This window comes from Aspergillus stella-maris (genome assembly GCF_047715825.1).
Source record: "Aspergillus stella-maris strain CBS 113639 unplaced genomic scaffold BDV14scaffold_26, whole genome shotgun sequence".
Classification (NCBI taxonomy): domain Eukaryota; kingdom Fungi; phylum Ascomycota; class Eurotiomycetes; order Eurotiales; family Aspergillaceae; genus Aspergillus; species Aspergillus stella-maris.
In genome coordinates, this window is record NW_027396820.1 from 141,863 (window position 1) to 163,711 (window position 21,849).

A 21,849-nucleotide genomic window follows, 5' to 3' on the forward strand; every position below is an offset into this window, starting at 1 on the left:
GTTGGCCGCAATTCACACCTTGGCTTTGTCCTCTGTCGCATTTTCAATTGTGAATATTATCAAAAGCATCATGCAATACAAGAGACGGTTCATTACAATCTGTTGTATGTCTACTGCTCGGTACCGGCATGCGGAGAACTCCGGACCCCAGACTTTGAGACACTATCTTGACATACAAGAACTTGGTTTGTTTACAATAAATACAATAGAGCCGTGAGCCTGCCAAGGGTACTATTATAATGCGTTACGATCATCGAGTTGTCGTATCCAAGCAAGAAATACCAGTCTCTTGCGCTATATACATCTGCCCCCGACTATATCTATTCAATCGGCTGGATCTTCTCATTTGGAACATTGTCTGCATCATCCTCAGTGGTCCATTCTTTCTCAGAGACGGCTCTGCTAGAGGGTGCTTTGCTGGAGGGTGCCTTGCTAGAGATTGCTTGGGATTCTTTCAATAAAGGCGGAACGATGCCACCAGCACGAGAGAAGAAATCCTCTGTTCTCAGTCCCCGGACCTCGTCTGGATTGACAGCGGTGAATTGTCCACCTTGTGCTGCTTTTTGCCGGATGAGTTCGCGTACCGGAATCAGTGCAGCGTCTCGGCAAGCTTCCTTAATGTCGCTACCGGACATGCCTGCCATTGCTTTGACGAGGTTATGTAGGTCAAAGTTCTGGCGGTCAATCTTTGTATCTTTGAGAATGAGGCTCAAGATACCAAGACGTTGCGCCTCTGGCGGTAATGTCACGGGGAACTTTTTAGGCATGCGCCGCAGAATAGCCTCGTCGATATCCTCAATACGGTTCGTAGCGCCCAGCACAACGATCCGCTGCGGTTCGCCTGAAGAGTTTGCTGACGTTAGGCCGTCCCAGTGCGTCATGAATTCTGCCTTGACCATCCCACTAGCCTCGTGCTCGCCACTCCGCCGGGTACCGAGTACGGCGTCTATTTCGTCGATAAAGACAATCGCGGGCTGTAGCTTCCTAGCCAGTGAGAAGACCGCGTTGACCAGCTTATTGGAATCGCCGTACCACTTTTCCGTGAGAGTGGAGATGTGGAGGTTGATGAAGCAAGCGCCGCTTTCGTGTGCAAGAGCTTTCGCAAGCATGGTCTTGCCACAACCGGGAGGGCCGTATAACAGGACTCCAGAAGGAGCTGTGAGAAGCGAAGACGTACCCGCAAAAAGATGTGGCATGGTCAAAGGATATATCACAGACTCTTTCAGCTCCTCAATAATATCATCAAGTCCGCCTATATCGTTGAAGGATACTGGAATGTCGTTTGGCGCAACAACGTCCATTGCGATCGTTTGTTCATACTGACTGAGCTCGAGGTTACCTCGACTCCGCTGTGATTTATTGTGTGCATCCTCATCCAGTTCCTTGTCCCCGTCTAGTCTTCGCAGTATCGCCGCTGATTTGCGTTTTTGTTCCTCCTGCTTTTGTTTTTCGGGGTCGTTTGATTCGATGCGAGAGAGGAGATGGCGGATCAGGAAATATGCGGAGGCGGACTATCGGTGATAAGCAGAAAGCTATAAACCAAGATCACCAGACTTACTGTGCCAGCTACCAACAGCATGTCCTGCAGAAACTGCTGGAGCCGCGGACGCGAGGACGTCATGGCGAACGGCCGTTCTTCGGAGGGCTGCTAGGTTGCGCTGAGTTGTCGCCCAACGAGTTGGATAACTTATAGCGGAATATGACCGGAAAAGGCGTATGATGAGCTGGAGACGTAAGGATGTAAATTCAGACGCAGACACAGCTCCAAAATTTGTTTCGTAGCGAAACAAACCAAAGACAGCGATGTTAATGGGGAGGAAGTCGGGTTTGCGGCGACAGCAGGTGTGGCGCCCCGGTTGGAAGTGTGGCTTTGCCGGGGTGTCACATGCTCCACCCGACGCGCTCAAAGTTCCGCTTTTGCCCATTCGTCGCGTCTTGTTGTATATACCCTCAACATTGATAAACCGCTTTATCTCGCTGCGCACTATCATTACGCCTTCAATGCCTAAGCGAAAGGCTATTACCAGACTTTCTGGTCTTATCGGATCGGACGACGAAGATGTTATGCAGGCAGGCGCCGTTCACGCGCACGACGATGAGCGGCCCACGAAAAAGGCAAGAGGGCGGCCTCGGTCAAAGTCGCAGGAGCTAAAGGCCCTTGCTGAGACTGCTGTTTCGGAGACACAAGAAGCCGAACCGGTTACGAGACGAGGCACAAGACGGGGTCGGCCGAAGGGGAGCAGGAATTCAGGCCAGATGGCACAAGACCACACCGACAACGAAGAGAAACCTGCGCGCAGTGCTCAGGAAGCTGCCACGCACAAAACGGATGGTGAGGATGAGGGTGATGCGCTCGAAAATAATGCGCCGGCAGCGAAACCCGCAAGAGCGGCAAAAGGAGCCGCTGCTCGGGGCAAGAGAAAGGCTAGCTCGCAGAAACAACTCGAAAACGATGGCGAATTCCAGTACACTCCCACGGGCTCACGTCAACAAAAGCCTGTCGACCAACCTGAGAAGAAAGCCGAGCCAGCCAGTCGCAAACGAACAAAGTCCGCAAAGGCCGCGAGTGAGGTCGTACCCGAACCCGAGACAGTACAAGAGTTTGTCGAAGAAACCATAATACAAGAGGAAGCTCCGGAGCCCATGTCTGTGTCTCCAGTCAAGCGGAGGCAGTCTTCAGGACAGACCTTGCAAAGCTCCCCGTCAAAGGCTGGCGAGCCAGAGCTTCGGCGTAGACTTGGTGATCTGACCAAGAAATACGACACTCTGGAGACCCGATACCGGAATTTAAAAGACATTGGCATTGCAGAGGCAAGCTCTAACATGGATAAACTCAAGAAGCAGTGCGAATCAATGACTACTGGTATGTCTCTACCATTCTTGAGCTAATGAATACTAATTTTCTAGCCTCAAACAACCTCATCAACTCTTTGCGAGACGAATTAGAGGCGCAGAGAGCTTTGGGTCAGAAAAGCCGGCAGCTTCAGAAGGAATTGCGCGAACGAGATGCAGAAGTGGCGAGGTTGACGTCAAGCGCCGAGGAGTCTGCTAGTCAACTCGCAGCAGCCCAGTCTGAAGTCAAGGCGCTGCAAACAAAACTTGCAGCTGCCCGAAACACAGCTGCGACGCTCGAGCAGGCGGCTGTCAAAGTACCTGGCAGTGCTATCAAGGGAGGTGGTGCCAACCGGGCCAATGCTGCTGCTAACGCGGAAGCTGCGCAGGCAGCACAATTCGCGCAGCTCAAGGAGGACCTTTATAGCGATTTGACAGGTCTTATCATTCGCGATGTGAAGAAGCGGGAGAAGGACAGTCTATACGATTGTATCCAGACAGGTGTCAACGGGAGTGAGTATATTGGACCCCTTTGTTCTTGTGCTCCGCTAACCTGGAATAGCCCTTCATTTCAAACTCGTCGTCCCCCATGTATCTTCGGCCAACTTTGAGTCGGCGGAATTCCAGTACATCCCTCTTTTGGACGAGAACCGAGACCGAGAATTGGTCGATATTCTTCCTGAATATCTCACTGTTGACATAACCTTTGTCCGCCAACAAGCTTCAAAGTTTTATACGCGCGTTATTGATGCCCTCACGAAGCGGCGAGCTAGCCAGGGCAACTGATTGTTTTTTTTTTGTTTTTGTTTTTGTTTTTTTTTTCTTGCTTCTGATCTATTTGGAGCATTGCGAAAGTACGGTTTGCATTGCTAGGAGTTGCCAGGGGGACTAGGCGTTTTTGATATTCTGTTGGAAACTGGGCTACCTTATTTGAGTTTACATACTGCAATGAAATTGAACCGCTCAAGGTACTCGTAAGCGTAAACGTTGGTATAGACTATGGATCCCCTTTAGTAGATCATGTTAAGCTTCGGCAGTGGGTGCTCGACGTGCGGAATAACGCGCGTCTCATTGGCCCAGAGCCACTCTACCCCCAAGTTCCCCGAAGCTCATCGACCTTGCGAAAAAGTGCCATCTGGTCTGAAGACAAGAACAAAGGAACCGGACGCCGCCCATGCATTTGATGCTGTCCGTACCTTCTTCTTCTTTTTTTTCCTCTTCTGTTCCTTCCTTAATCGCATTGACCCCTCTCGCTTGCCGACCGTCTGCTCTTCTCGTCCGCTCGGACTGGAGCCAGAATCATGGCACGTCTCGGCCGTACTGGGTTTCTGACCCTCGCGGTGGTGTTTCACTTGATATATGCCTATTCAATCTTTGATATCTACTTTGTCAGCCCGATCGTGAGCGGGATGACATCCTACCGCGTGGAGCGCGACCCCGGTGCCGAAGCTCCAGCGAAACGCCTCGTCCTTTTTGTCGCCGATGGTCTGCGCGCAGACAAGGCCTTTGAATTGACTCCCGATCCGGACCTTCCTGAAGATTGGATTGGTGATGACCTCGTTCACCTTGCGCCCTTTGTTCGATCCCGCGTGTTGGACCACGGTACTTTTGGAATCTCCCACACTCGAGTCCCTACCGAATCGCGCCCCGGACACGTCGCATTAATCGCTGGATTGTATGAAGATGTCTCTGCCGTTACAACAGGATGGAAGTTGAACCCCGTCAACTTTGACAGCGTCTTCAACCGAAGCAGTCATACGTGGAGTTGGGGGAGTCCGGACATTCTTTTGATGTTCAAGGAAGGCGGGGAGCCGGGCAGGATTGATGCAGACGTATACGGGGAGGAAGAGGAGGACTTTACAGGCGATGCGACTGCTCTTGATATCTGGGTGTTTGACAAGGTGAAGGGGCTCTTTGCGTCAGCAAAGAGTGATCCTGGGTTGGACGCCCAGCTGCGCAATGAGAAGAATGTCTTCTTCCTCCACCTCCTCGGAATCGATACTACGGGTCACGGATACCGTCCTTACTCCAAGGAGTACTTGCGGAACATCAAGCTTGTCGATGATGGTGTTAAGGAGATTACAAAGCTCGTGGAGGACTTTTACGGCGACGACAAGACGGCCTTTATTTTTACCGCGGACCATGGTATGAGCGACTGGGGAAGTCACGGAGATGGACATCCTGATAATACTCGGACACCTCTCGTTGCCTGGGGATCTGGTGTTGCTGGACCCAAGCAGCCTCAGCCTGACCTCCCTTCGGGCCATGAGGACGGGATTTCGACCAAATGGCACTTGGACAGAGTTCAGAGGAACGATGTCGCTCAAGCTGATGTTGCAGCTCTCATGGCATATTTGGTTGGACTCGACTTTCCCACCAACAACGTCGGCCAACTTCCTCTGGACTACATTGATGCGACGCCCAAGGACAAGGCTCTAGCTGCTTTTGCCAATACCCAGGAGGTTCTTGAGATGTATCATGTCAAGGAAGATCAAAAGAAAGCCGCTTTGCTCCGGTACCAACCGTTTGCTCCCCTTGCTGATGATGGCGAGCATTCAGTGGAGCAACATCTTGAGGCGATCAGAAAGCTCATCGATAACAGTTCCTACGAAGACGCAATTGAGAAATCCGCGGTTCTGTTCCAGACCGCATTGGAAGGGCTCCGTTATCTCCAAACCTACGATTGGCTTTTCTTGCGAACAACTGTCACCCTTGGATACCTAGGATGGATCGCGTATGCTTTGACATCAGTTATACATTTCCACGTCCTTCACGGTGCTTCGGACTCGGATAGGACGACAGCTAGCACGATATTTTTCTCATCGGTACTCGTGGCCTTGTTCTCGGTCTTTTTATACCAGGGCTCTTCCTGGAGATATTACTTTTACGGATTCTTTCCCGTCTTCTTCTGGGAAGAAGTTTTCTCCAGGAAGAAGGCATTTATTGCTGGCCGCGGAATACTCTTGGGTCATGTGCGCTCAGTGGGCGAGCATGTCTCATTTGGATTCCAGCTGCTGATCTTTGTTGGTGTTTTGGAAGCCTTGGTACGTCTCCATCTTACTGAAGTCCGAGAAGTACACTAACGATTCCAAGGTGCAATCCTACTTTCAGAGAGAGATCTATACTCTCTGCTTTGTTTTGGGTGCCTTTTGGCCTGTATCTTACGGCGTCGACTTTTTGAAAAATCACACGGCACTCTGCGGGACATGGACTGTTGGCTGTCTTCTCATGAGTACCTTTACTCTGTTGCCAGCCAACAAAGTTGAAGAAATCAGCACAATGTAGGTTTTTCATCCGGAAATATGGCCTTTGCTGACGGAATAGAACATTTGGCGGCTCCCTCATGGTAGTCACCGGCTTGCTATATCTACTGTTTGAAGATGATATTCTCGGGCCGAGCCAGGCCGCAGCTATGTCTCGAAAAGGGTCCCGTATCATCATGGGAATGCAGCTCGGCATGGTTATTCTCGCGATAATTGTTACTCGATCGAGTGCAGCCTCACTTCAAGCCAAACAGGGTCTCCCGTTTGGGAATCAGGTTGTCGGATGGGGTGTTCTCGGTTTGTCAAGGCCTTTTCCTTCGTTTTATAATATGCACACTGGCTAATGATTATAGTTGCATCACTGCTATTACCATTTTTCCACCGACTATACCCCAACAGCCACTACCTTCACCGTCTGATGATCCTCTTTTTGACATTTTCACCCACCTTTATCATCCTCACCATCTCCTACGAAGGTCTATTCTACTTTGCGTTCTGCATGACCCTTGTCACCTGGGTGCGACTAGAGCATGCTACGTACGTCTACGCTGCCAAACGTATTCCCGACGCCACACAGAAAGTACCTGAACCGCCCAAGAAGCCAAGCACGGATGCTACTACGACTGTCAATGGCGAAACATACACATTCCGTACGCTTAGCGTTTCGGATGCGCGAGTGGCTCTTTTCTTCTTTTTCCTTCTGCAGTCCGCATTCTTCAGTACCGGAAATATCGCCTCGGTGTCTTCGTTTTCCCTCGACAGCGTTTACCGATTGATCCCCATCTTCAGTCCCTTTAGCCAGGGGGCTCTGTTGATTCTCAAGATTCTCATTCCCTTTGCTATTATCAGTGCAAATCTGGGAATTCTGAACCGCCGCCTGGAGGTGGCGCCCAGCGCTCTATTCATGGTGGTCATGGCGATTTCCGACATTATGACCCTCAACTTCTTTTACATGGTCCGCGATGAGGGCTCCTGGTTAGACATCGGCACTACAATTAGTCACTTCCTGATTGCCAGTGGCTTGTGCACATTTGTTGCCGGACTCGAGTTCCTCAGTGAGGTATTCATCACCGGCGTTGAATTCGGTCCTCGCGCTACCGAGATCAAGGCTGCGGTTACTGACGCTGCCAACGGTGCAGCTGCCAAAGTCCAGGAGAGCTTATCGAAGGGTGCTGATGAACAGTGAGCCGGCCACTGACCATCGAAGCCCTTGAAGCCTAAAGCGGCGCCTACCACTTTGGCTTCGCCACACTTATGACATGTATATGTGAGATATAGATAAATATTGTGTATACTAATATCATTTTGACTATGCTTATGGCTCTGAGTTGTTCCTAGTTTCGATGACCGGGGGTAGGCTGGACCACTCCGCGCAGTATCTTAATAGATCTCGTTCCTCTGAGGCAATTAATGATTTCTATGATACTACTATGATCCCTAAGAAATCTGATCATTTAGTCAATGAGCGACTACAGGCCTCAAGGAAAGACTACCGTTCTAGGAAAAAGCCTCGGTATCACAAGCCACATTCTCGATGCGGCTCCACCGCCCAGACCAACTCTACTAGACTGAGATCGGTTTATATCGCGAGACTGACAGCCATGCTGAATAGCCCTTACCCTAGATATCAAAACTTCTTTGTCGACCATGGCCTGGCTATGCGTCACCTTGCATAGACAGTCAGTCAACACCGGAACATGACTTGTAAATCCAGGAACATCTATTTCTCAAGGTTACCTAGAGCTAGCCTATAAATAGGTGCATCTCGAAGCACGCGTCTCTCCATATGGAAGGGTTTGCGAAAGGTGGCCCCATTGCCTGTCCTGCTCTAGCATTTTGGTATTTTGCGCTGGGCAGATGACTAGCAGTCGCAAGGTAGGTGGTGTAATACATGACGGCAGGACAGTTATCCATACATGGAAGTATCAAGAGAACACAGCAATGTATATTAATAGACCCTTAGCCCCGAAACTCCACGCAATGTCTATCTGTTTCTTCCTTCGTTGCATATGTATGCGTCTGTCTGCTCGTATGTTCAATCTAATGACAGAGACATCACACATTCCATATCCCGGCAACAATGCAACACCGTACTCCTCGCAAACAATAACTCAACACGGTTCCTTAAAAACAACAGCAACAACAACAGCAACCCCATTCACCCAGCTTGAAGTTGAATTCGGCCCAAAGTACTCCGTCTCGTGTACGCCACAGTATAATCAAACCCCGGCGACTCATTTGATTAGCCAAGACATACTCACTGACCAGTTTATCTGTAGAATCCTAGCTAATCGTCCTGATAATCTTCTTCAATTCAACCTCACTACCATCACACTAATTAGCACCTGAATCTTCTTCACAAATCCGCGGAGATATGAAAAGGTAACTTACAAAACGAGCCCCGAATCAGGCGGAATCAGGCCCGGAAACCCTTTTTTGCCGTAGCCATAGTCGCTGCACACAATCCAGTTAGCACACTATCCCGAGCAGCTTAAAGGGATACGGGAATGTCGAAGGGAAAATACCTCGAAATCGTCAAAATCGCCCTCTCACCAACCGTCATCTGCTGCACGCCCTCATCCCACCCCGTAATAACCTTTCCTACGCCGATTTCTGTTTTTAGAGGGCCGCGGCCGGTGGATGTGTCGAACCTATACACCAATTAGCAAACGCCCCGCTTAAATTACTGACTTTGGAAAGAAAGGCAAGTAAATAGATAAGATGCCGTACTGCGTCCCCATGCAAAAATTACCACTCTGCGCGCTGTCATATAGACAACCACGATAGTCGATAACCACGGTGTCACCCTTTCTAGGAGAGTCTTTGCCGTTGCCGGGGCTTAGGGTTTGGCGCGTTACGCCTTGGGGCGGGTACATTCTCTTTGGAGGGGTTTCGTTTGGTTGAGTTGAAACTATCAATCGGCTGTGGAGGGGGAAGAGAAGAAGATGAGATAAAGTCGAGCGTAGGAGCTGAATAAATTAAAATAGGCAGATAGGTTAAACCCAGTCGCAAAGTCCCTCTAGACTAGGTTAATGTAAAAGCACCTTGCAAGAACACAAGTGGGGGACAATCTAAGAAAAAGGTACCAAGCCCAATTTCCGAAGCAGCCCTGATAATGGGGTTACAATATAGATACCGGAAAATAGCAGTATGGGGAAGAGTCAGCGAAGAACTTCTTAGTCTTACCGAACAGACGGCCCGGCACAGAGGAACGGGCCTTAACCTATACTGAGTTAGGCAGGAGTTAACACTTAGCCCTGCTTTTAGTCTGGTAGCCATGCAGATGCTGAGAGCTAGTCTGTACTAACGGAAGGAAGCGATTTCGTGATCCAGTCCTGCGGTGTGGGTTGTCCGAGGTCTATTGATCGTCGTGGGTCGAATGACTTTCCATCGCCCACGTTGCGTTTGCTGGCAGTTGCAAGCGTGGGTTCTTCAGGATTCAGTCTAGTCGGTGACTGCCAGGTCGGATGTCGGATCAGCCCAGTGGCAGTTCCACGCATGCGGATCTACAAAGTACTTGATAGGGAAGGACACCAGTCGGGTTGTCTTCCTCAACCCTGGGTTATCTGGCGAGTGGCTAGTGGTTACTGATATGCAAGACTGCGTCAAGGGCACGGAACTCGGAAGAATAATGTAATGAAATTATGCAGCTCGTCATTGCTGCTAGCTAGTCCAGTACTGATACTGATCTAGATATGCAAGCTAGGACCTAGCGAGTCCGCCAAGTGGATTGTTACTTCCAAAAGTCCATCGCCTTCACCGCGTCCACGGAGACGGATTTGACCACTGTCCCGGGAAACCGTTTATCGACGGGTTCCTCCGCCTCGGAAGGGCTGCCGAGATCGAGGTAATGCAGTGTCGATATCCCCGTTTTGTCGAGAAACTCTAGCACCCGGTGGTAATTTAGGCCGACCTGATCCAGCCCGTGGCTGTCGTCTGATAGACAGAATCGTCCGCCGCGAGCAAGGAATTCCTATCAGTCGATTAGTACATTATCTCTCTGTTACATGCAATGTTGCATCTGCAGACTGAAACCTGCACATGACTCTAGCAAACCCCGAAATGCAGAGTGCAGAAAAAGTACAATGAAAACATACCTGACAGATCTCAGCCTTGGGATAAGGCTCACTCATCCCCTTCCTGAGCGCCGCAGAGTTTAGTTCCAAAATACCCCCATACCCAGCCACGTAGTTCAGATTCCGCAGAATGCGCTCCCAAACACCAGGCCACTGCTTGAAGCTTCGCTCCGGGTCGTCGCTCTTCAACCGGATCAGATCAAAGTGGCCAACGACCAGCGGCTTGATCTGCTGCAACATCTGCAGCTGCTCGTCAAAGTACACTTCAAACAGCTTCTCGTCGGTTCCACCCGCTAGATCGCGTGCATGTTCGTACATCGGCCGATCATAGTCGATCGGCACGGTCAATGTATGGTGGATCGAGCCCATGAAGAACTCAAACGGAAAGGCCTGCATCGATGTCTCAATCAGGGTCCTTGATTCGGGCCTGATCCAGTCGCACTCGAAGCCAATGAGGATGCGAATCTGGTCTGCATATTTCTCGCGCAGCCGAGTCGCTTCGCGAAAGTAGTTTGCTTCGTTGGCGACCATCCATTCTTGCGTTTGGCCGGCTTCGATCTGAGATACGTGTTAGTCTTCAGGTACTACGTGATAATTGCTTTTTGTGCCTTCACCCCACGCCAGACGACAACAAAAAATGAAACAACAGATGGAACTAAATACCTCTTCCGGATACAAATCCTCTATTCCGCGGGGCATGTGCTCGGTCAGACAGAAGACCTGGAATTTCTTCGCAATGGCCAACTGGACGACTTCCTCGAGAGAGTCTTTGGCGTGGCCGGGGCAGAACTGCCCTGAGTGGCTGTGGTGCGAGAATGGCATGACCTGATAATTGATTAGCTCGACATGTTTCATCCAATAGATTAATTATTGGGACCTTGATAGTGGCAAGGAAAGAGCGGTATAGTGGTGTGTTGACAAGACTCACTGTACAAGGATGTTCGGACCGGTGCCCCGCTAGATAACGATTTGGATGGTGATGGGTGCTGAAGGAGCGGTGAGATGAGTGTAGGTGTGAGACAGAGGCAATTTAGGACTTTTGGAGGAAAATGATGTATGATAAGGGAAGAATGTTATGATTGGAAATAGAGTCACAGTTGGATTGTGAAGAGTGTAAAATTAGAGTTGGCGGCACTTTTCCGCCCCGCCGGTGACTTATAGTCGGTATTCTCTATATACGCCAGCTATAGAACCACCTATCAGACTCGCCCAGAACAGACTGAGTCCAGTTTCTCGTCTCTTCTCTTTCTCGTAGCTTGTAAAGGATGAAAGTAATGACGAGCTTTCAATCGTCCAGAACCCTCCGGGTCCTCTCAGTTCAATGCCACTGATTCCTCGACCAGCCCAGCATGTAAAGCGTAGCTTCGTTTGTCGGTGCAACCAATATGCAGTCGAGGTGACTTATTCTGCTATGGTCTGCTGTATGCGACTTTGGGTACGCCCAAGCCCAGTTCGCACCTAGCCAGGAGAATAACATGTCGAATTCCAGTCAAGCCAGAAGGACCTAGTCAATCCAACTTAACCCCATAACATCCAGCTCAACCCGCCGCAAGCACAGTCGCAACAACATACTCTCCATCATGCGAGATTGACAACCTAGCGATCCGTCCCTCGGGACACTGGTCGAACAAAATGACCTCCGGCCTCTTCGACATACCCTCGTCGCCATCGCCCTCACCAGCACTCTCCTTCCCATGCCCATCGGCATCGGAGGAGTCAGGGACCCTGACAACAACATCCTTCCAACTCGCGCTCCCGGCTCCGCCCCTCGCAGCCTTCCGTCCCGCCTCCTTCGCCGCGAACCGTCCGGCGAGCCATCTCGCCATATCAGGTGTAACGGGCGTGCGCGCGTTCAACGCGTATACATCTGAACCGGGTTTCTGTACCCCTTTCAGTTGTGACGTGGCATTAGATTGGGTCGAGTTCAGCGGGAGATCGAAGCGCGCGCGGAAATCGCGCATCTCAGAGTCTGTGAGGATGCGGCGCGTGAAGCGCGATAGGTAGTTTCCGGGACGGCTGATGAGGCGGGTTATGCGTGAGAGGTGGACGATGTCGGTGCCGATGTTCAGTTGTAGTGGGAAGGGAAGGGGTGGTTTCATTGTTGGTGTTGTCGGAAGTGAGTTGAAGTCTGTAAATTAGGATGGTAGGATGAAGCTAAATTATTTGGATGCAGGCAACCTCGATAAGGCTCGGTGACTAAGCCAATAATAGCATGGCGCCTCTATGCTTGATATCCAGAAAAAGCGAGGTTTACAGGACCTAAGTTGAAATGCGAGAACCAATGGTTCCATACAACTCCTACAGTATACAGACTACAACCGGAGGAAACCCATCTGTGCGCAAGCATGACAAACCTCACAACCCCCGATTTCACACTACTATAGTTCCAAATGCACATGATAAGAAAGGGATATGCCTTTCATGTATGCCTCTATATGTACATATTCGCGCAGCTACAGGCTCGGTCAAGCCTCAGCTTGCGATCTCAACCCCCATAACTCTGGCCCCACGGTTTCGACTGCGTCTATTCGATCATGGTCTGGAAATGCATCGTATCGTACTCGAGTCGTCAGGGCAGGTCATTCTTTGCTCAATTGAGGTATTTGGGGAGGTATCCGCTTAATGGCTAGCCTTCTTGTCGCCGCCGTCGACCTGCTTCAGGAAGTCCCTGGATGGGGTTAGCCATTGCTTTGAACTGTAGAATCGGCAATTGAGTGATCCGCGCGCAGACGCAGTTGCTCTGGGCAAAAATCACAGGTATTGATAGGGGAGACGTACTGGATAAAGTTCTCCTCATCCTTGGAAGAAGCCTGGATCGGGGGAGTGGCAGGCTTAGCAGCAGCACCACCGCCACGGGTAGCGAGGAAGACACCACCGAAGAGGGCAGACAGGATGCCGAGGGAGAGCTAGACGATCAAAAATAACAAATGTTAGCCAACTGTCCTGTGTTCCTGATGAGGTCCGGTCTCGGTAAAGACAAAACAGGGTTAAAAGGAACCGGCGGGTAGCTCAACGCCGGCAGCGCAAACGTACGTGGTGGGAGCCAACGGACTGGCCGGCGATCTTGTAGTACTGGACCATTGTGACGATTGAGGAGTAAGAGGTTCGAGAATGAACGATATGGACGAATGGCGCGGATAAGTCAAGAGCTGCTGCTGCGGATGCCGGACGAGATGAAGTTGCAACTTGCGGGCCAATTCGGGCTTACCGTATACGGTTAGCTTGATGCTTATAATGACTCAGCAGCGAGCTGCCATGCAAGCTACATAAGCTGCATAAATGTGAGATGCACGTGACTGCTCCGACAGCACCCGCGGTTATGCACAAGTCCAGTGACGTCGGCAACTGTTCGGCATCAAGTCTGGGGAGAGTATACCCTTACAACTGCTACAATAATATCCAGTCAATTGTATTCTTTTGGAAAAAGACAAATCACTAACGAAGAATCACTAATCGAAATTTTTCCATCAGAAACTCAAATCAAATCAACATAGACAATAGACGCGGAAGTTATCTTACCCATCGCTGGATCCCGGGTGCTCCATATGGGGAGACAGGGAGGCGTAGCAGCAGTACAAGTCTAATCCTCCCAATTTCTAATGCAATCTCTCTCCTAGCTTCACTTCCCCTCCCTCCATCTTTCTTCTACAACACCGACCAACTATCTCTCCTTGACCTCGTATCTTCTGGAGTTTACTTACATCTCGTACTCGTTAACCCCGGACTCCGACTCCAACTCCAACAACTCCGCACCATGCCATTCTGGGGCCGCAAAGAAGAAGAAGAGCCCGAGCCTCCTGCCCACGAGCGCAAGAAGCTCACCCCTCAACTACAAAAGCTCGTGGAGTTGGATCACGATGACCACTTCTACGATGATGTCTACACCCCATAGTACGTACCCGGTCCGTATCCGATCACTCAATCAAGTTCCGTCGCATGAAGTCACTATCCCCACTCTCTGCCTTGCTCGATACCACCAAGTCTACAACACCATTTAGATACCTCACCAACTTTTCACTCTCCCTCAATTCATTCCTTGGCTCTACAGACGCCATAATGTCCGAAACACCAACTAACAGCAACAGCGCAATCGACTCAACCGAAACACCCTACCGCTACGCCGGATACGCCAACCGCCTCCGCACGCTCCTCCTCTCCGCCCACCGCTACGTAGCCTACACCTCCGACATAGGCGAGTCCTTCCGCCCCGTCGCACATCCATACCTCGTCCGCACAGCATACGGCATCTCATGGAGCTACCTGCTTGGCGACGTCGCGCACGAGGGATACAAAGCCTATCTGCGAAACAGACGGGTCCTCGCGCCACCATGCGAGGCATACAAGGATTCAAGCGACTTGAGTCACCAGCAAATTGCGTGGGGGATGGTTACTGGTGACGTTGGTGGGAATTTATCCGGGTCGAGTACGGAGAAGGGGAAAGAAGTTGCGGCTGCGGGTGGTGATAGTCTGACGCCCTGGCCGGCAACGCATATCCCGCTTATAGAGGATTACCGGACTGTTATGGCGCAGCGGGCTGTGTTCCAGGGACTAGCGAGTATGGGGTTGCCGGCGTTTACGATCCACAGTGTGGTGAGGTATAGTGGGCGCGCGCTAAAGGGGTCGAAGAGTACGTTTGCAAGGACGTGGGTTCCTATCGGTGTATGTTTCGATCCCCCGGTCTGGGTTTGAGTACGCGAGACTAACAATGACAGCTCGGTCTCTCTGTCGTTCCCTTCCTCCCATACCTTTTCGACCACCCCGTTGAAGGCGCAGTCGATTGGTTGTTCCGGGTAGGAGTATACGTCTATGGCGGCGAGGACGCCGTCAAGCCATTACCGCGTCACTCGGAGGTTGTGGGGTCTCACGACCAAAAGGACTCGACATCATTGAGTCACTTTCATATTGCTGTGTCAGAGGGCCAGCAGCAGAAGCTCGGCGATAAGGCCAGCTGGGATGAATATAAACGGGAACTAGCAGATGCAAAGGAAAAGAGGAAGCGTGAGAGGGAAGCGAGCGGGCAGAGCGGGATTCTGGCGATGTTGGGGTTTGGAGGGTCGGATAAGAAGAAGGAGGAATGATGTTTATCGTCACGGATGAAGGGGGTAGCAGATGTGGTTTCAGAGTCGACCTGACTCGGTTTTCTTTTCTTATACTTGTTCTTTGCATGGAGTTCGGGTCTGCTATTGAGCCCATTCTCTTATCTATCTACCATCTTCTTTTGTACTACTACTCTGCTCAGCAAGCATGCTACGTCAGATCCAGATGAAACAAATGCGATCTTATTGAACACCAACGCACTAGCCAAGACTCCTGGCTATGATGTATCGACCGCGTGACAGGTCTAGAACATAAAAGTATTATATAATGAGTGTAAGAACAATTATAAACATCTAATTCGTGCCAAGCATGGCTCATCTCTTGTCTACTGTCACTTAGTTCACTATACAGCTGTACAAACAAGAAAGGTCAAGGATAGAGTCGGATCAAGGTAGATTGGATTGGTGTCCACAAAGAGGTGTTGAGAGAAAGATAGTGGTATGTGTGGCCAGGTCTCTGCGCTGTCACAGGGTAGGAAGAATTCAGAAACAATATGGGGAATAAGTCGAGATGAAAAGATGAGAAAAAAGTGATGATGAAAAAGTATGTGAAAAGAATCGAAGAGGACGCGTTTCAGTACGGCGCCATGTAGAAAGTTGAATACAGGTAGAATGTCAAAATATACCAACAGATATCCCACGGCCGAGGGAGGCCGGTGCAGAGACCTTTTGGTTTCTTCTCCCATCCGCTCTTCCTGGGTTATATAGCCCGGTTCTTCCTTGACCCGAGACCATGTGATTTTTTCTTATTTATTTCTTTTAAGTCGTGGTCCCGTGTCTAGTTCCAGCCCAGAGAGTTCTCAGCCATCACAGGTGCGCTGATCATCTGGGTGCGTCCGCTGCCCCGGGTGTTGTTGCTACCACGAGACATACGGCCACCGCCGGTGAAGATGGAGCCACCTTCGCTCATCTGGTCCACAGTAGAGCTGGAGCGGCGGTGGAGTTGACGCTTTCTGCGGTAGCGGCGAGCGACCCAGAACATACCAGCACCATAGGCGGCGGCACCAGCGACGACACCGACACCAATGCCGACAGAGCTGGCCTTAACGGAGCTGCTGCTGCCAGCACCAGCGGTGGAGTCATCATAAGAGTCATCATTGGAGCCGTCACCGCTGCCGTCGGAGCTGCCGCTACCACCATTGGAGTAAGAGTCTCCGTACCCGGTGTCAACGTCACCGACGAGGAGAGGAATGGTAGGGTCGATCATGGACAGCAAGGTCTTGACAGAGTCATCGGGCTGCTCGTAGAGTCTGGAAATCGGGTTGTGCAGGTACTTCCTCAAGACATCAACCTTTTCGGTGGGGATGTAGGCTTGGGCAACAGTGGCGACGTATCCATTCAGCTCATTGCTACCGTAGGACGAGATAGCAAACATCGCAACGTCGTCGCTGGATTCCTCAAGGGCGTAGAGCAGACCTTGCGGGACGTACAAAAAGATCTGCGAGGAAGACAGAGGATGAGTGGCGACGAACGAGTAGCGAAGCTCGCGGGTGAAACCAAGCTGGATCAAAGTAGAGCCTTCAGGAGCCTGAACGGGACCGCCAGCGGGGGAGATAGATCCAGGGAGCTGAGTAGGTTCAACAGTGGTGGTCTCCTGGGTTCCAGTCTCCTCGTTAGTCTGAGAGGGCTCCACCATGATGCTGGTTGGCACCCAGTCGGTGGGTTCAGCATAGGTCGTGGTTGTAGTGGTCTGGGTCACTGTGGTGGGAGCCTCCTCGGCGGTGGTAGTAGTAGTGGTGGAGCTAGTCGTCACGGGGGCGACAGGCGTGGGCTGAGAAGAAACAGTGGAGCTGGAAGTGATCAAGCCACCAGAGGAAGAAGTGGGAACAGCTCCTTCGCTCGAGGTAGGAACCTGGGGAATGACTGGAATCGAAGTCGCCGTGCTGGTGGGAAAAAGACCGCTGGTAACATCCGAGGGGCCGAGGGATAGGGTCGGGCTTGGGATAGCATCCGTGCTTGAGGCACCAGTGGGGGTCGACTCGGGAACGCTGACGGGAATTGTTGGCAGAATCTCGCCGATCAAGTTGTCAGAAGAACTGCTGGGTGTGGGTAGAGGGGTGCCCGTGGAAGAATCGGTGCCCAAAAGACCATCGAGCAGGTTGCCCGATGAGCTGGTGGCAGTTGGCGAAACAGTGATGGTGCTGCTAGTAGAGTCACCGCCCAAAAGACCACCAAGCAAGCCGCCAGATGTGCTGGTTGAGGTAGGCACGGGGCTAGTTTGAGCGGAAGAGGTGGTCTCGCCGCCCAAGAGGCCACCAAGAAGGCCACTCTGAGTGCTGGTCGCCGAGGGGGAAGAACCAGTGGTGGTGGACGACGTAGAGTCACCTCCCAAGAGACCACCGAGCAAACCTCCTTCGGTGCTGGTTGCAGAGGGAGAAGCAGCGGTAGTAGTCGAGGACGTAGAATCACCTCCCAAGAGACCACCGAGCAAACCTCCTTCGGTGCTAGTCGCAGAGGGAGAAGCAGCAGTAGTAGTCGAGGACGTAGAGTCACCTCCCAAGAGACCACCGAGCAAGCCTCCTTCGGTGCTAGTCGCAGAAGGAGAAGCAGCAGTAGTGGTGGAAGACGTCGAGTCACTTCCCAAGCCCAAGTCGAGATCAAGCAGGTTGTGCGAGCTCGAGGTGCTGGTAGCGGAGGCCGAAGTGCCGGTTCCAGCAGGAGAGTTAGCAGTTGTCGTCGAAGTGCTAGACGAAGAGTCACCGCCCAAGCCAAGGCCCAAGTCAAGATCCAGCAAGTTGTTGGACGTGGTAGTGGCAGAGGGCGAGGTGCTGGTGCTGGTTCCGGCAGGCGAGTTGGCAGTCGTGGCGGCTGTGGGGGACGTGCCAGTCGAGGTTGAAGTAGACGACGAGCTATCTCCGCCCAAGCCCAAACCCAGATCAAGATCAAGCAGGTTGTGGGAAGTGGTGGTGGATGACGGAGAGTTGGCAGTCGTCGTGGAGCTCGACGTACCAGCCGTGGTGGCAGCAGTCGGAGCAGAGGTGGTGGTGCCAGACGAGGTAGAGGTCGAGCTATCACCGCCCAGGCCCAATCCGAGGTCGAGATCCAACAAGTTGTTGGAAGTCGTAGTAGAAGTAGGCGAGTTCGCGGTCGTGGTAGAGCTGGAGGTGGCAGCTGGAGCAGCATCCGTGGTAGCGGCCGCAGTGTTAGCCGTAGCGGCAGTTGTCGTGGAAGACGAAGAATCACCTCCCAGACCTAGGCCCAAGTCAAGGTCCAAAAGGTTGTTCGAAGAAGTAGTGGAAGTGGTGGTAGTGGTGTCGGCCGCGTCCGTTTCTGAGGTAGCCGCCTTGGTGGTGGCCGCGTCAGAAGTGGGCGCATCGTCAGATGCCTGAGCGTGCGCAGTCTGGGTTGTGCTCGAGCTGCTATCGGAAGATGAACCACCTAAAAGTCCTCCCACGAGTCCGCCAAGCAGGCCCTCGTCCTTTGTTGTCGTTGTTGTCGAAGACGCGGCAGTTTCAGCGGCGGGCTGGGTCGCCGTCGTGGGCGTGGCAGTAACTTCTGCTACCGTGGACTCCTTGGTAGTGGTCGAAGCAGCACCGGTGGCAGCCGCAGTGTCGGCGGTACCCGTAATAGTGTGCGTCTTGCCATCCTCGTCAACAGAGAGAGTGATAGGGACGACCACAACATCGGGCTCCGACACCTCGGTAGTAGCGGGGTGCGCGGCGGTGTGCGTAGTTGTGATTGTGCTAGTTTCATCCTCGTGGTTGAAGAGGGAGTTGAGGAAGCCTAGGTTGTTGTCGTTGCCGAACAGCTGGCGCTTGAGCTGCTTGTGTTCAAAACGAGCGTTGGGTTGGTTCGCAGCGACCAATTCGAGCCCAGCAAGCGACAGCGCAGCCACAAGAAGAGCTGTTTGAGAAACCATGGTGATTGAGCGCGAAACGACCTAGATAATCGTAGAGACGACGGCGGTCGTATAAAAAGAGTGGACTGAGCAAGTGCTCAACAAACGCGTTCGTTTCACAGGAAAAGGCTGGCGGCGGCGGTCTCGAACGATGTGACTCTTGAAACGACCAATCTTCAATTCTCCTTTTCCTCCGCAAGGGATGACGAGGTTGGCAGCGATATGCGAGGTGGGAGTGGTGGATGTGGTTAAAAGAGCGGCAGGGAGTTTTGAACCCCTTTAATTAGTATACTGGAAAACGAGTGTGTTGCTGTAAGGAGCGAGCGACGAGATCTAATAGATAAAACTGTCAAAAAGGATGGCGGCGGTGGATAAAGTGGCTATTATTGTACCTTTCTCAAAGGCGAGGGTGCGATCGTGGGAGACCGTGGGTGCAAGGAGTGAAGAGCAAGCGAAGAATTGACAGGCCCAGGCTCATTGACGTGGAAAGGTATACCAAAGGCTGGCGACGTCAACGACAGCACCGATGGCAAAGCATCAGGCAAAGGATGGGAAAGAAAGAGAGGATAAAGATGGAAAAGGGAGACGCTTGGAGGAAGACAACAAGGTAAGAGCGAGAGATCGAGGGAGAGAAAGGGGAGAGCGAGAGTGGGCGGGAGACTGGGCGAGAAGTGGCAGTAGTGCTGTGGGCTGTGGGTTTGGGCGTGGGCGGGCCGTGGAAATGAGGACGCTAGTGCCTTTTTTTCTTTTACACAGCAGGAGGCCGGTCTTTGAGCACTGCTAAAAATACCGTCATTCGCTCTCTAGCACTGCCTCCGACTGCTTCTTTCATATGGTCTACAGCTACGACACCCTGCTACAGAATTACACCTACAGGATATCCCTACAGTCATACTCATCCGTCTCGGGTCTGAAAGGATTCAAGAACGCTAAGAAATGACGCCAGACTAAAGCCAATAGTACCCAGTCCAACCGTTCGCCTTTCTGGAGAAGACACGAGGTCGGGCCACAGTATAGAGTTATCGACTGGCGATGATTTCGATCGACAGCCGTCCGTGAGATTTGGCTGGAATTGTCTCCATCGCGACTGAGTTGTCAGATTATCTCTTCTCCAGCACGGCGCCAACACCAGGCTTCGACACTCGAGTCCAGCGGCTGGAAATATTATCAACAAAAAAAAAAGTCGCCGGAATAGATCATCGCCTTCCCCTCCTCCATGAGAGAACCTGGTCGAGGCAATTTAACACTTTCCGAATTGGTCAACAACAATGACGGACCTTGCAGCAAGCGCAGGACCATGGCCAGTCAGAATGGAGGCGGCGATCGGAATAAGAGAAGGCGCACATCATTGATGACTGATGACAATGAGAAGGTGCGGGTCTGACGACAACCAGACCAACCTCCTTCTGGTCCAGGCCAACTCGCCGAGACCGCCGGCGTGTTGTTAGTTCGACTTAGTGCACGCGGTGCCTGGATTGTGTGGGGTCATCCGGTGCGTGGCCCGAAGAAAAACATTGTTGGCTGTAAACCGATTTGACTGCTCTGCCTGTCCGCAGTGGTACCAAGCTCTGCACGTCTCACTCTCGCCCCTCGATCAGCAACACATCTATGTTACTCTTCTCCATTTCAGTTGTTCTTTGACTGAGAATCGCCAAATTGACCACAAAATAGGTGTCTAGATCTATCGGCAAAGTGGAATGTCTCGACAAGTACCTCGCTAGCTCCGAGTCCATGCACTTCCCCCTTTTCGATATTGCACTAGCCTTTCGTCTCACCAGTCGATGCTAACTGCCGAAACCATTCGGTCATGACCTCCGTGGTTCTCGCACCATCCGTCGCTTGTCAGTTGTCACTCGCGCGCTGCCCCTGGACATTGGAGCTCGCGCTTTATTCTTCGAGGACCTGCAGGAACAAGATGACGGATTGTCTCAATCACCACGTGCATGACTGGCTCAAGAATGTGTCTTGATTCAGAATTCCAGAGTCTCAGACAGACAGGCTCAAGCACATTCTTCGCACTGAGGCTGAAACAGACCCAGTTAACGAACATGTTGTCATTGCATTCCTTACGTCGTAAACATTCCCCAACCCGAGACACAGGATGTCGGCGTGCAACTTGCCGGCTGTCTAGCCTTGGTGTTAGTCACTAGGCCCGACCAGCATGAACCCCTTGTCTCTTGGTTCTACTAAATTGTGACAGTGACAATAGTGCTGCATTGGCTTCACCGCGTCCAATTTCTCAAGACTTGATATCCAATGCCAGAGTCTAGACTATTCCGATCGACGTCAACGCTGAATGAGGCGCTGATCCACGATCATCATTTCTTGTCTCGCCAAGGGGGCCACGATCACAGACTCACTGTCACTGCGCGCACTGCGCAGACTCAAAAGCAGAATCTTCTCGCCCTTCCCCTGGAAAGTCGAACAAAATAATCAACAAAACCATGGACAATCACCGCATGTACCCGACGCCAATCCTGTTCCTAACCCAAAGCCCGCCAATCAAGGCGCTCGCCATCCAAGTGCAAGGTTTGGATGGACAGGAACCAAGGTTACGCTGCAGCATCGAAAAGCAAAGAAAAATATCACAGACAGCAACTGCAATTTCCTCCGGCAGGGCCCAGCCCTGCAGCTCTGCAAGTGAGAAAAAGCAACTTGCGGCTCGGCCAGTTTTGTTTTTCTTTGTCGGGGCTTTTCGCGACTGGTTGCATCTGCGTTGTGTTGTCTGTCAGGCTTCAACGATA

At 51.7% G+C, this 21,849-nt stretch overlaps 9 protein-coding genes across 9 annotated transcripts; 3 read left to right on the plus strand and 6 right to left on the minus strand.

Annotated features, from left to right (window-relative positions):
- Positions 1 to 112: 112 nt before the first annotated feature.
- BDV14DRAFT_57074 (protein-degrading AAA family ATPase MSP1) lies at positions 113 to 1,818 on the minus strand. The gene is made up of 2 exons (XM_073777064.1): positions 1,559 to 1,818; positions 113 to 1,511 (listed from the first exon to the last, which is right to left on the minus strand). Exons 1-2 carry the CDS (start codon positions 1,619 to 1,621, stop codon positions 321 to 323), a joined length of 1,254 nt encoding a protein of 417 aa, XP_073628285.1. The 5' UTR covers positions 1,622 to 1,818; the 3' UTR covers positions 113 to 320.
- A 183-nt stretch (positions 1,819 to 2,001) lies between these two features.
- BDV14DRAFT_200022 (putative chromosome segregation protein (Pcs1)) lies at positions 2,002 to 3,618 on the plus strand (the record flags this gene model as incomplete). The annotated part of the gene is made up of 3 exons (XM_073773422.1): positions 2,002 to 2,863; positions 2,908 to 3,345; positions 3,395 to 3,618. 3 exons carry the CDS (start codon positions 2,002 to 2,004, stop codon positions 3,616 to 3,618), a joined length of 1,524 nt encoding a protein of 507 aa, XP_073628286.1.
- Positions 3,619 to 3,944: 326 nt separating this feature from the next.
- On the plus strand, positions 3,945 to 7,498 carry BDV14DRAFT_172983 (mannose-ethanolamine phosphotransferase MCD4). The gene is made up of 4 exons (XM_073768669.1): positions 3,945 to 5,876; positions 5,926 to 6,113; positions 6,157 to 6,392; positions 6,449 to 7,498. The coding sequence occupies exons 1-4, from the start codon at positions 4,134 to 4,136 to the stop codon at positions 7,279 to 7,281; spliced, it is 3,000 nt and encodes a 999-aa protein (XP_073628287.1). The 5' UTR covers positions 3,945 to 4,133; the 3' UTR covers positions 7,282 to 7,498.
- Positions 7,499 to 8,029: 531 nt separating this feature from the next.
- Positions 8,030 to 9,513, minus strand: BDV14DRAFT_172986 (FKBP-type peptidyl-prolyl cis-trans isomerase; the record flags this gene model as incomplete). The annotated part of the gene is made up of 5 exons (XM_073768670.1): positions 8,826 to 9,513; positions 8,621 to 8,746; positions 8,487 to 8,549; positions 8,375 to 8,418; positions 8,030 to 8,298 (listed from the first exon to the last, which is right to left on the minus strand). Coding segments are annotated over exons 1-4 (371 nt in total), but the record flags the coding sequence as incomplete, so codon positions are not given.
- A 202-nt stretch (positions 9,514 to 9,715) lies between these two features.
- On the minus strand, positions 9,716 to 11,270 carry BDV14DRAFT_172988 (histidinol-phosphatase). Its single transcript, XM_073768671.1, has 4 exons — positions 11,100 to 11,270; positions 10,835 to 10,996; positions 10,193 to 10,729; positions 9,716 to 10,068 (listed from the first exon to the last, which is right to left on the minus strand). The coding sequence occupies exons 2-4, from the start codon at positions 10,991 to 10,993 to the stop codon at positions 9,829 to 9,831; spliced, it is 936 nt and encodes a 311-aa protein (XP_073628289.1). The 5' UTR covers positions 10,994 to 10,996; positions 11,100 to 11,270; the 3' UTR covers positions 9,716 to 9,828.
- A 5-nt stretch (positions 11,271 to 11,275) lies between these two features.
- BDV14DRAFT_172990 (holo-ACP synthase) lies at positions 11,276 to 12,305 on the minus strand. Its single transcript, XM_073768672.1, has one exon. The coding sequence runs from the start codon at positions 12,268 to 12,270 to the stop codon at positions 11,710 to 11,712; it is 561 nt and encodes a 186-aa protein (XP_073628290.1). The 5' UTR covers positions 12,271 to 12,305; the 3' UTR covers positions 11,276 to 11,709.
- A 212-nt stretch (positions 12,306 to 12,517) lies between these two features.
- Positions 12,518 to 13,333, minus strand: BDV14DRAFT_172992 (ATP19 family protein). The gene is made up of 3 exons (XM_073768673.1): positions 13,205 to 13,333; positions 12,950 to 13,077; positions 12,518 to 12,839 (listed from the first exon to the last, which is right to left on the minus strand). Exons 1-3 carry the CDS (start codon positions 13,250 to 13,252, stop codon positions 12,791 to 12,793), a joined length of 225 nt encoding a protein of 74 aa, XP_073628291.1. The 5' UTR covers positions 13,253 to 13,333; the 3' UTR covers positions 12,518 to 12,790.
- A 592-nt stretch (positions 13,334 to 13,925) lies between these two features.
- BDV14DRAFT_200028 (mitochondrial fission process 1 family protein) lies at positions 13,926 to 15,249 on the plus strand (the record flags this gene model as incomplete). Its single annotated transcript, XM_073773423.1, has 3 exons — positions 13,926 to 14,062; positions 14,257 to 14,830; positions 14,884 to 15,249. 3 exons carry the CDS (start codon positions 13,926 to 13,928, stop codon positions 15,247 to 15,249), a joined length of 1,077 nt encoding a protein of 358 aa, XP_073628292.1.
- A 248-nt stretch (positions 15,250 to 15,497) lies between these two features.
- Positions 15,498 to 19,341, minus strand: BDV14DRAFT_57125 (putative mucin family signaling protein Msb2). The gene has a single exon (XM_073777065.1). The coding sequence runs from the start codon at positions 19,124 to 19,126 to the stop codon at positions 16,046 to 16,048; it is 3,081 nt and encodes a 1,026-aa protein (XP_073628293.1). The 5' UTR covers positions 19,127 to 19,341; the 3' UTR covers positions 15,498 to 16,045.
- Between the last annotated feature and the right edge of the window lie 2,508 nt (positions 19,342 to 21,849).